The sequence below is a fragment of the Macaca thibetana genome, chromosome 13, assembly GCF_024542745.1.
Source record: "Macaca thibetana thibetana isolate TM-01 chromosome 13, ASM2454274v1, whole genome shotgun sequence".
NCBI classification, from domain to species: Eukaryota; Metazoa; Chordata; class Mammalia; order Primates; family Cercopithecidae; genus Macaca; species Macaca thibetana.
Genome location: NC_065590.1, coordinates 48,031,413 through 48,044,519, shown reverse-complemented (window position 1 = coordinate 48,044,519; position 13,107 = coordinate 48,031,413). Strand labels below are relative to the sequence as shown.

Here is a 13,107-nt window from a genome sequence, read left to right as displayed (position 1 = left end):
CCAGGTGATATGTATTTTATTCATCCTGATGAATAAATACTCAGAAGTTTAGATGCGATCCACGTGTGGTACACTTAATTATCAGAGTTGGATACACTCACTGCTCTTAGTAGAAGAATCATATAACACAAAGGGATGTGTGTGTGTGTGTGTGTGTGTGTGTGTGAGAGAGAGAGAGAGAGAGAAAGAGAGAGAAAGAGAGGTAGAGAGAGAGAGATATCTAAGCTTAAGTAATTTATTACCCCAGTTATCAATAAGAAAGGAGAAAGGTTTTATGACACCTAGCTAATGGTCAGTTTTTATAGCAGTTATGTAAATGCGACTAACAAGTGAATTTTTCAACTTTGATTTGAAGCTGTGGATATTAGGTAAATTAAACCCAGTATTAGATAGAATATTAGCTAAAAACCCAAAATATAATCCATCCATACTGGAGAGAGTTTCCATAGGTCCTTTAATTGCCTTTTCTTCAAACATTTTAGTTGCCCTTTGGAATTCATGCTGTTGTAGAAATAAACAGAGGTGATTGTAGTCTGATAAATGCATGCATCTAAAAATGAAGATAAATCAGTTTTCTTTGGGTGTAATGTTTAGTTTAGCTCTACCATCTTTTAATACCTAGATAGGGATATAGATTTGCATTCTTATTTAAGAAATAAAGTCAGGTCAAGAGTGATGGCTCATGCCTGTAATATCAGCACTTTGAGAAGCAAAGGTGGGAGGATTGCTTGAGTCCAAAAGTTTGAGACCAGCCTGCACAATGTGGTGAAACTCCATCTCTACAAAAAAAAAAAAAAAAAAATGAAAAAATGAGCTGGGTGGAGTAACACAAGCCTGTAGTCCCAGCTACATGGGAGGCTCAGGTGGGAGGATCATTGAGCCCAGGAAGTCGAGGCTTCAGTAAGCCAAGATCGCTCCACTGCACTCCAGCCTGGGTGACAAAGTGAAACCTTGTCTCAAAAATAAAAATAAAGAAGTCAATAGGGAGTAAAAGTTGTCATTAATTACCCAATGGTATTTATCTAACTCTTTGGAAATTCATTTAAGGACCATAGGCTAATGGGGGAAAATAATGAATTTGGCAGAATTTTTGCTGCTCTGGAAAGGAGAGGGGTGGTGGCTAGTAACTCTTTTCTAAAACTAAAATATCTATCTCATAGCACTTGAACCTAAGGAAGAAAAATACTGAATTGGTTGAATTTAGAATTTTTTTTTCAAAAGAATTACTTATTGCAAATAAGCAAATGGTACTCAGTGAAAAATTTTAAGTCAAGTTCTCTTTTTCCTGTGATGCCAGAAAAATTATTTACTTTCCTTCATTTCCCCTCTCTTTTATTTTCTCTCTTTTGAATATTTTAGCAGTAAGGCAGTATATTTCTAGTGTTGTTGAAGTTAAGTAAAAACTGAACACGTTCTATTTTTGTAAAGAGTAAAAAATAATACAAAAACAATAATAAATGCTTACAAAAATAGGTTTTTTTTCTTACTCAGTGCTATTATGTCTTTCCTCTTTGCTTTGACTCTTCTCATGCCCATTCCATCCTCACCCTTGCAAGCAAATATAATTCTTATATGTTCTTTTGGCAAAATACATATTCAAAGAAGAATATTCCTACTTTTGTGAGTGCTTTTAATAGGTACTGATATGGTTTGGCTGTGTCCCCACACAAATCTCATCTTGAATTGTATTTCCTATAATCCCCACATGTGGTGGGAGGGACCAGGTAGAGATAATTGAAGCATGGGGGCAGTTTCCCCATCTTGTTCTTGTGATAGTGAGTTAGTTCTCATGAGATCTGATGATTATACAAGGGGCTTCCGCCTTCACTGGGCACTCATTCTCTCTCCTGCTATACTGTGAAGAGATGCCATCTGCCATGATTGTAAGTTTCCTGAGGCCTCCCTAGCCATGAGGAACTGTAAGTCAATTAAACCTCTTTCCTTTATAAATTACCCAGTCAGGTATTTCTTCATAGCAACGTGAGAACAAACTAATTCAAGTAGTTAGATTTGACATCACAATTTCCAAAGTCTAAAAGGGTATACTAACTTGGATGAAAAACATATTTACAGAATTCAGAAAAAATATAATATGCAGAAGCTAAAGGGCTGGATTTTCTTGGTTGGGAAAATATATTTTATGCAATTCCAGAGTTGAAGTAAAGACAAATGAATGTCCCCATGATGTAATCAGTAAGTTGAAAAATCAGGTGATTTTAGTCTTCAAATTCCCTTTTAGCACAGTAAGTTTTTATTTATTTTTTAACATCTTGGTTAGTAGATGGGTCAATGTTTAAATGGTCATTCATCATTTACTATATAAAAGAAAAGCTATGATCTGAAACCGATTTTTTACAGTTGCAGGCAAACAGAAATAATCATTTTCAATAACCTAAATCTGTTACTTGAAGAATGTCATCATTTTATCCTTATTTTGCTACTATTTACTTATATATAAGTCAGTTTTTGAGAGCTGCACCCTGCAAGTCCTGGCTATAAACAATTTCTTCCAATTATCTACGATAGCAAGTGAGGAGAAGAAATTGGACTTTCTAGAAATCAAAGTTATATTTCTGACAGACTCAAAGAATGAGGCCAAAGGCACAAAGCCAACTGTAGCAGTCCTGGCTCCCATGATGGGCCAAGCTCCCGTATTCATGCTAGGTAGTTGGGTGACTACTAAAGTGTCTGAGAATAAGTGCCACACTTGCTCTTAGTATAGTCCTTGTTCTTTTAGACATTCCAAAAATTATCATTCCAAATATGTGGACTTAACCTTTGTAAACATTTGCTACCTTTTTAATTAATAAAATGAAATTTGTTGGAATGAAGAAAAAGATAATAATACATACCCTAGTTAGGCAGTGGTCTTCATGAAAATTGATGAGTGACTTGATAAGACATAAAAAATTATTAGAGGAGACATCCTGGTGATTGAGAAAGAGTGGAAAAACTCTAGAGTCACCTAGAACTGATTTCAAGTCTTCCCTCTGCTGATAAGTAACTGTGGACGCAAGCAATGTTTCAAACCTTTTCTGGCCATATTCTTCTTATGATCAGAAACACACACAAAAATTAATATTTGTGTCAGAACAGATGTAAGCATGAAATAAAAAAAAATATGTAAGATGCCCACTAAATTGGCTATGTAATAGGAGCACCATAAATGTTAATTCATTCCTAGTTAATCACTCCCAGACCCAATAATTCTCTTTGACTGTGTCAGAGCAACCTCCCCTACTATGGATATCCTTGGAATGTAATCCCAAGCCAAATGTAATTCAGACATATACTAAACCAAGTGGAATATATATAACAGGCATCATTTTAGATCCATACCCCCTTCTCTTCTTCCCTCCTCTAAGAACAACTGTTGGGTTGCCAACTATGTATCAGGTACCATGCCAAATCCTTTTATATTTTATTTCCTTTAGTTATTATAACTGCAATGAGGTGGTAGATATTATTCCAAGTTACCACAGAGGGGACTAAAATTCTGAGAAATTACCTAGCTCAAAGTTAATCAACTACTAGCTGACAATTCTGTAGCCACATCTTTCCCCCTTCTCCCAGTTTACCTCCCTCTAAGTTCTGTGATGTCAGAGATGTTTCTGAGATATGTAAATTGGCCTGAGTACTCACCCTGACAAATGACTCATACATGAGGAAAAATAAGAGCTTTATGATTATTCTGCAGCTACTGGATAATGGCAATACACACAATTTTTAGTTGCTCTCTGCTTGCTGGTTGATGGCACTGCACTGGGTTCCAGGGATGCCATGACATAATATTCCAGGAAACAGGAGAACTGCCATCACTTATCAAATAGTACATAAGGAGATAGTGGGAGAAAAAAAAAAACACTACAACTAGGAACAAGGGCTAAGCTGAAAGACACAGGTACTGAAGGGTCAAAAATGTGGATATGGATTTTAGTAATTTCCTTCCCCTGACATACATCTGTATTTACGTTCACTTTTCCACCACCTCTTTTGGGTTTCCAGGAAATATGCCTGGGAAGACATGGATGCCAAATGCATATCATTTATTAAACCTTCTCTCCAGAACCCTAATATGCTCATGGTCTGTAACCAGCAGAGGCAGACAGTGTGGAAACCACCAGGAGCCCTCAAGTTCCTTTTCTTTGAAGTCTAAAACTGAGTTAAACAGCCATCTATTTTTCCAAGGTCATCCTGTACCTCACAAAATCCTCCAAATCCATAGCTCTTATCCAAGGAGAGAGGAAAGGACATAGTTGTATTTAAAGAGTTTTTAAGCCTTTTACATTCCCCTCCAAGTGCTGAGGTTTTAGGCTCCCATAGTTTTCTTGTAAATTAACAGACCCTTCCTCATGGTAGAGTAGGCATTTAATGGCCAATGGAAGATCATTTGATTACAAAATACAGACAAAAAATAGTTGCACTTTTAGAATCAATTGCTTGGGAAAATAGAGAATGAGAAGAAAGTTACAATGAAATTGGTAACTGTTTTAGTCTGTTCTCATGCTGCTGATAAAGACATGCCTGAGACTGGGTAAATTATAAAGAAAAAGAAGTTTAATGGACTCACAGTTCCACATGGCTGGGAAGGCCTCACAATCATGGCAGAAGGCAAGGAGGAGTAAAGTTACACCTTACATGGCAGCAGGCAAGAAAGAATGAGGCCAAGCGAAAGGGGAAACCTGTTATAAAACCATCAGATCTCATGAGACTTATTCACTATCATGAGAACAGTATAGGAGAAACTGACCCCATGATCCAATTATCTTCTACCGGGTCCCCCCAACAACACGTGGGAATTATGGGAACTACAGTTCAAGATGAGATTTGGGTAGGGGCACAGTCAAACCATATAGTAACTTATAAAAGCAACCTTGTATTTTGTGTTTTTTGCTTGTTTGTTTGTTTGTTTTTGAGACGAGGTCTCTCTGTTACCCAGGCTGGAGGGCAGTGATGCGATCTCGGCTCACTGCAGCCTCAACCTCCCAGGCTCAAGTGATCCTCCCACCTCAGCCACCTGAGTAGCTGGGACTGTGGGCGCATGCCACCACATCTGGCTAGTTTTTATATTTTTTTGTAGAGACAGGGTTTCACCACGTTGCCCAGGCTGAACTTTTTAATTATTGGAAGAACATCTGTGTACATTTGAAAAATAGATAGTGATACATCTTCTCAGGGTACTTATTTATTCAACCCCCAGGGAATTCTTGGTGTATTTAATGGGATTTATGGGCCCCTTGAAGTCATTTTGTAGCATTCCCACAAAAGAAAGCCCCAGCTACAGATTGAGAATCCCTATCTTGGTAATGGGAAGCTACTATGGATTTTGATGACATATACAAGGTGATGTCTCAGGGAGACTGATTGACAGATCATTGGAGATATATGGATTAACTATAAGGAGAGTGATGATTACCATATCCAAATGTAAGATTTTGAGGTTCAAACCTAGGTAGTGGCAGTAGAGACAAATATTAGTTGATAGATACAAAGAATATTTAAAGTTTTAAAACTTTTTTTCACCTAGATGTTAGAAGAAAATGAGAAACTCCAAAATCTTAAGTCCTAGTGATTGGGAGATTGATGGTAGAACACAGTTGGCTTTGGGAAAAAGATAAATTCAATCTTAGCTATGTTGAAATAATGGTGGTTCACTCACCAGTGTGTGTGTGCAGGGGAGGAAATGTTAAATAGGCAATTAGAAATATGTGATTGAAGTTCAAAAGAGAGATCGTGACTATGACTAAAGGTTATGAAATCATTTTTGTAGAAGTGATTAAAACAACAAGAAATCAAGAATGTACTCTCCAAGATAAAGATTGAAGAGCTGCCACAGTAGAAGGTGGATCAGAGTCAACCAGAATTAGCCAACATTTTCTGTAAAGAGCCAGAGAATAAACATTTCAGGCTTTGTGTTCTAAAGGTCTCTGCCGCAACTAATTAACCATGCCATTGTATCCCAAAAGCAGCTGTAGACAATATTTAAATGAATTGGCATGGCTGTGTTCCAAGAAAAATCTATTTACAAGACTAGGTAACCAGCTGCATTTGGCCTGGAGGCTTTAGTTTGTTGACTTCTAGTCTAGAAACTTAAGCTCCATGAGGGCAAGGATCATGTGTGCCTGATTCTCTGCTGTACCCCCAGCAGCGAGCACAGCACCTGGTTTGCAGTAGGGTCTCAATAGACATTTGTTGAATTGATGAATACTGTGGTGGAATGACTATGTCCATATTTAGCTTTGTTGGAGCAACAAAGAAAACCAAGAGCATACTAAGTGAGTTATGAAGATAATTAATATCCCATGACAAAGATGAAATTAAGAAAAGAGAGTATCAACAAAAAAAAGGTCTAGCAACAATGATGACTCAAAGAGTTGATGAGGAATGAAGAGTTATAAAAAGTTGCTTTTTTGACAATTAGTTGTAAATCAGATATTTAGGTATAAAAGATCAGAATAAGAGACCACAGGAATGTAATCAAAGACAGATATATATGCACAAAATAACCTGGGGGTTAGAGTGAAAGTTGTTTTGTGGAGTCTGCATGATTTAATAGTTACTTCCCTTAACATTTTTAAGTTTTTAATCAAAAAGATATTTTTTCAAGTATAATTCAAAATCTGTTAATTAGATTCTTATAAATCTAACATGAATTTGTAAACTATTTGAGGGAGAATCACACTTGTTTTTGACATTATGTAAATAAAATAACCAGCTTGAATAATTTTTTAAATAGTTGTGTTGATATTTGTCAAGTATTCTTTTAACTTTTTCACCTAAATGTATGAGCTTAACTTTTGTGAATTTCCGACTTCACTTTATGAAGTTGATATCAAGCATTGGATTTAAATATTTTCTTTTTATTATTGGTTTCCAACATTTACTTTTTCCTTCCAGATTATCTCACACAGAGCTGTTGGAATTACTTCGTGATGATTTCAAAGAAAATTTTCTTCTCTAAACACTCTTATCCCAAGGTAAATTGATGGATTTCTAATGAATAAATTCTGGGAGGAAAACATCAGCGTTTTTATACTTCAATTCAGAGTATTTAATTCCCTCACCCTTAACTGTAGCCACCTGTCATTCTAAGTTTATGCAGTCATTTTTGACAATGGGAAATTATTATTTTTTGTACAATGTCGATCACCTTTGTGTCATTCGATACCTAGTGTGTTCAGTTTGTTATGCCTATACAAGTGAGAGAAAAACACCACCATAAACATGTCTAATCATGTCATTGAAGCTTTTCTTGGAATAATTGGAGTGTGATGATGGAGCAGGGAGAAAGGAGGGGATGGAAATTGAGGAAAAGGGTCTCAGCCTGAATTTTCCAAATTGGCTATTTATCTGGTTAATTCTTCATCTTTCCTCATCACCATGTCTGAATTGAGAAAATCTTCCTAATGATAATAAACTATGTCAAGAACAGATGGCTGATTTGATGTGATGAAAATAGCTATGTCAATTGAGGGTATTTTTTTCCTCACCCATTTTGCTTTTCATCACTCTGGGGTTGGTGGTTCATGTATTTTTTTTTCTTTCACATAATATGCCCTCAGCCCAATATAATGTGGTGAATCTCTCCCCAAAAGCAATTTGGGCCTTTTTCTCTGAAAGAAAGAATGAAGAAGTAGCTTTTTAAAAAAAAGTGATTATCACCTTTCCTGCCTTTTCAGCTTTAGTTAAGTTACTTTTGGAAGGATCAGTTTACAACAAATGTTTAGTGTCAGGAATTTTACAGTTTCATAGGCCCTGACAGCTTGGCATGAAAAGAGGTGGCATTATGTCAATTTTAAATGAGTATGCCATTTACATACTAATTAAACTTTGCACTAGTGGGGTGAAAGAATGTCATTTTGAGCACCCCAGTTATTCTGTTTATATCATTGTTGTCTATTTAAACCATCTATTGTTTGGCATGTCACAGCCTCATCCCCTAAATGCCATTTTATGACCTCATGCTACTTAAAAAATATTACCCCATTGCTTAACAAATCACACAGAATCAGTATATCTAAAAGCAAAGGGGATTCCTTGGATCACCTTGCATCATTCTCACACCTTGTTTGATAATGATGATAGTAACAGTTAGCTTTTATTAATTACTCCTAAATGTCAGGCATTTTGCTAAACTATTTTTAATATATTAATTCACTTAATTTTTAAAATAAGTTGGGAATGCTTATTACAACCTTTTTGCACATGGAGAAATTGGCGTTGCACAGTGTGTGGGTGAGCTCTTATTCACCATACTCCGTTGCCTTCTGCTTTGCTGTGTCCATCGATCCACAAAAGGTCCCACTGTGGTCAGATGTGGGTAGGGTTACCAAAAATATACCAAGCATAGGAATTTTACTCACTATCTCAACCCACTTACTTCAGGGAGAAAGTGATAAACATGAAAGAGCGTTTGCATGTTACATGATATATTATTCATTGGTTATGTGATATATCACTAATACAGGCTCATATAACATACGTATTTCCCATCACTTTTCAGTTGCATCTTACCAGTTGCAGTCTTCCCTGGTTTGTTGATGATGTCTTTACATAGAATTCCACGTGTTCTCTGTGAACCTGATTCAGGAATACTGATAGTGTCTGTTAGCTTATAAAATGAAAAGTGATTAATAGTTTATTGGGCTATTTTATCCTCTTGATTCACATCCACAAATTTGGTTTGTTGGATTTGGTTAAGGACATTTTTTCTCACTGGATAAGGAGCAGAATCAACATTAATATTATACCTGTGTAGGAGTTGGCTGACCAAGATTGGCAGTGACAGGAGTAAGATCAGAACTTTTCCTGGCTGGGTGTGGTGGGAGGAACCCACCATCCTTCTGGGTATTTATACACCAGTGCTGAGAGCCCAGAGTTGGCATTTCTTGGCATTGTCAACAGAGTGCTGGTCTGCACTTCTTTCTTTTTTAAAAAATGACAGAAACAGAAAGCCTAGATAGTTGACATTGAAATAACTTGCCAAGAAAGGGTTGAACATATGATCCCTTTATAGCTTTTTCCTCACTATTTTCTGCAATCTTCAAGGTTGAAATAATTCCATGATAGAGTCAAAATCCAGGGGAAGAAAAGGAAGAAAATATACTTTAGCTCTCCATAATTCCAACCACCATATCGCATTTCATGAAATGTGACATAGTTTTGCTCCACAAGCTTGCCAAGGGGAAAAAATATATATCTAAATTTTAAGCTGATAACTCGAATGGTTCCAGAGATATCAACTTGTGAAAAGTCACAATTTTGCATTGTGCTGAAAAGCCACCTTACAATACAGGGACTACCATCACTCTTTAATATCCAGCAGAGTCCCCCGCTGTGCTTTGTCAGTCAGTAGCAACATCCAAGTCTTCCCGTAAAAGTAATTCACACTTTTTTCACAACACTGTTGCTTTAATTACCACTGAACTCTGCTGATGCTCAGGCAGGCCTGGCAGGACCAAGGGAGGGTCAGAGCCACAAAAGAAGCAAATAGCTTTTTTCCCTCCTTACTTTATTATTAACAAACCATCTTTGATGGAAATGTTCCTAGTTCTGAGGCCTAGACTTAACTCTGGGCCCCCTTGGCGTATTCATTATCAAAAGAGACTCACAGATGCCATTCTGAGAGAGAAACACACACACACACACACACACACACACACACAGAGAGAGAGAGAGAAATAGTACCTACAATCCTAATTAGAAATTAGAAATTTTGGCAAAGAACAAATTTAGCAATTCAAAACTGACAAACAATGGTTCTGCTTCTTATATAGCTTTTCTTTTCTGCAAATGAACTTACATTTCGTACTGTATAGTTCTGCTGGATGAACATCAATTTATCTATTTATTGTGGATTTTTTTTTCAGGATTAGTTGACACAATAAATTATATATCAAAGGAAACCATAGAACTGCCAAAATCTACCAGTGCATAAAAGTGATATGAAAAGCCTATGGTTTATAAATAATATGACAGCAATATTATAGGTATAACATCTTGTGTGCATAAGGCACCTTTCATTCTATATCACAAAATGTGTCTCCACTGAAACTTTCCTGTGAAATGAATTTCTGAAGTCTCCTCCATGCAAAATAGAAAGGAATTTTATATACACTTTTGGGGAAGAATTAAATAAGGTTGTGAACTTAGGGAAAGAAACTGAAGGACTACTAAGCTTTCTCCTGACTCTAAATTCCATGTTTTAAAAAATCGTAATTTAAAGTTACACTGTAGGCTTGCCGATGTATCATCAAGTACTTAATGCTGTCATTATTTATTATTTACTGATTTATAATCTGACTTACCACAAATGTGCAGCATTTAGCTGGAAAGTGTGGTGCTCTGATAAGTTAATAAATATAAGTGAAATAATCATCAGATTCTATTGCAGACCATTTGATTCATTTAAGTCCCCTATGATTTGATTCTAATCTTTCTTACAGACATCTTTATTTCCATCTGCGTATATCCTATACCTCAGTGGTTTCAAAATCTGATTGATCATCAAAATGTCCTGGGGGAGAGGAATTTAATAAATTAAAATACTCTAGAAGTAGGGTGTAGAATCTGTAGCTCTAAAGGGGCCTTGGAGTTTCAGATAATGTACTAGGTTTGGTCAATTTCTTGAATCAAACTTTTATTTCCTTACTTTCAATGCTTGTCTCTCAGCATCTTCTGTGGAAATCTTACTAAACTTTCCAGTCTTAGTTCTAATACTCCACACCCCATGCAGCATTTACTGTTTCTTCAGCCAGTAGTAGCCTCTGCTTTCTGAAAACCCTGATAATACTAAATACCTTCCCTAAGACTTAAACCTTCTGTGCTAAGTTGCCATTTTCTATATTTTCTTTCTCTTTTCTCATATATTTATCTATAAATATGAGCTCCTTCAGGGTACAAGTTAAAACATTCTATCTTGAAACCACATTGTGTAAAAAAGATGCACTCTGTGCATCTGTGTAATGAATGCATGGATTTCATTTTCTATGGCATGTAAGACTGCATATGAAGTTGAAATGACCAACTCATATTCATATCTTCATTTGTGTAACATAGACACAGTGCAGCAGACTGAATTTTCCAAACATGGCTGCACTGATATATATTCTTTTCCACGTGTTCTTAAAATGTTGGCACAATTGTTGAGAATCCTCCATTGAGAGTGGTATTTATATTCTTTCACCGTAACCGGGGCAAATTTTTATAACTGCCTCAATCAAAAATACTGTGGTGGAAGTGCCCCTTAGTGACTTCTGGGAGTAGATTACAAAACCTGTAACACAGCTTCCTCCTAGATTTCTCCCTTGGAAGTCAGACCTTGAGAGCCCAGAACTGACGTGTAACAAGTCTGGCTACCTTGGAGCCTCCTCGCTGGAGAGACCACACGAAGTGATAAGGGAGCTCCAGTGCTTCTAGTACCCAACAATTTAGTTAAGACCTCAAATATCATGGAACAGAAAGAAGCCATCCCAACTCTGCCATAAATTCATGCAGAGGATCTATGAACATGATAGGTGACCATTTTATGCCACTACATTTTGCATTAGTTACTCAGAAGTAGTAATCGGTACACCTAAGTTTAGTCACTAGAGACCCAAAATAAGCAAGATAAACAATATCTCTGCTCTTATACAGCTTCTATTCTATGCTAAAAACAAAACAAGTAAGATAGAAACCTTTCATCTTGTTAATTAAAACTGTTCTATTTTTTAAATGGCTTTATTGAGCTATAATTGACATACAATAAATTACACATATTTAAAGTATACACTTTGATAAATTTGTACATATTTATGCACCTGTGAAACCATTACCACATTGATGAAAATGAACATATTAATTATCCACAACTACTCCCCTGTCTCTTTGCAATCCTTCTCTGCACCCATGCAGCCACTGTGTTGCTTCCTGTCACTTTAGATTCATTTGCATTTTCTAGAATTTTATATGATATGAAATCATGTGGTATGTATTCATTTGTTTCTTTTGCTGCATGATTGTTTTGAGATTCATTTATTTATTGCAGATATCAATAGTTATTCCTTTTTATTACTGAGCACTATTCCATTGTGTGGATATACCACATTTTATTTACCCATTTGAATTGTTCCCAATTTTTAGCTATTACAGATATAACTGTTGCTCTGAGTATAATGTACAAATCTTTATATGGACAGACACTTTTATTTCTTGAGTAAATGCCTAGGAGAAGAATGACTTTCTCTCTGTACTGTAGCCCAAGAATTCTCTCAACGAAGTAAGGCGGGACAATCTTAGGGCTTACCTGACTTGTTTCTCACTTATAAGTTATCACTCTCTTTTGTCACTTATTGGACAATGGTCTGAAAACTGTAGATCTCTCTGTGTGTGTATGTGTGTGTATTCATATCATGCACATGTATTTATGTATATGAATATATCAATATGAATATATACACTAATATATTCTCTCTTCCTTTTAGTTGTTCAGGTGGAAGGGTAAATATAGTCCCTGTTACTCCACCTTGGTATTTTCTCATTTTTGATTCCCTTTTAGGTTAAGGTCTTATTAAGAGGCAGAAGAATATTTGCCCCCTCTTTGTGTCTTCCAGAAATATGCTTTACAAATGCAAATGGGCATTAGTGCCATTAAGTAGAAGGCTTCTGAAGTCACAAGATCACAGTGCCTGGTTTTAACTTAAGATTCTGCTACTTGTTAGCAATAAAATGTTGGAGAAGTTATTTAGCTTCACCAAGCCTCGGTTTTCTTGTCTTCTTAATGACATCGATAACAGCAGCAAGAGTAATAATAATACCCATTTCATAAGATTGGTAGAAGGTTAGAAGAGAACTCATGAAAAGTACCAAACCCAGTGTCTGGAACATCATAAGCTTTCAATAACATGCTACTGATTGTTATTGGTTTAATTTTAGGAGCAGCTATCTGCACAATGAGAAATTGTGTCGAACCCTTGGATAAAAAAAAGCATGGCAAATAGCTTTAATACCATTGTATGAAATACTTAGTAATAAAGGTGGTTCCTCACATGCTCTGAATAAAGTCTCTGGGTTTCATTCCTTTTTCTAAATCCCATCACTAGAGAATTGACATTCTGCAACCTTTAC

The 13,107-nt window shown here is 36.1% G+C and overlaps 1 protein-coding gene across 2 annotated transcripts in view; it reads left to right on the top strand.

Moving 5' to 3' along the window:
• The window catches only part of LOC126933952 (uncharacterized), a 408,012-nt gene that overhangs the window by 344,718 nt on the left and 50,187 nt on the right, over positions 1-13,107 (top strand). For both annotated transcript variants that reach the window (XR_007718781.1, XM_050754245.1), the window contains one exon: positions 6,898-6,977. Coding sequence is in view for 1 of the 2 variants with exons in the window: in XM_050754245.1 (XP_050610202.1) it covers positions 6,933-6,977 (45 nt within the window). In the remaining variant the exon portion in view is untranslated. The remainder of the gene's footprint in view (positions 1-6,897; positions 6,978-13,107) is intronic.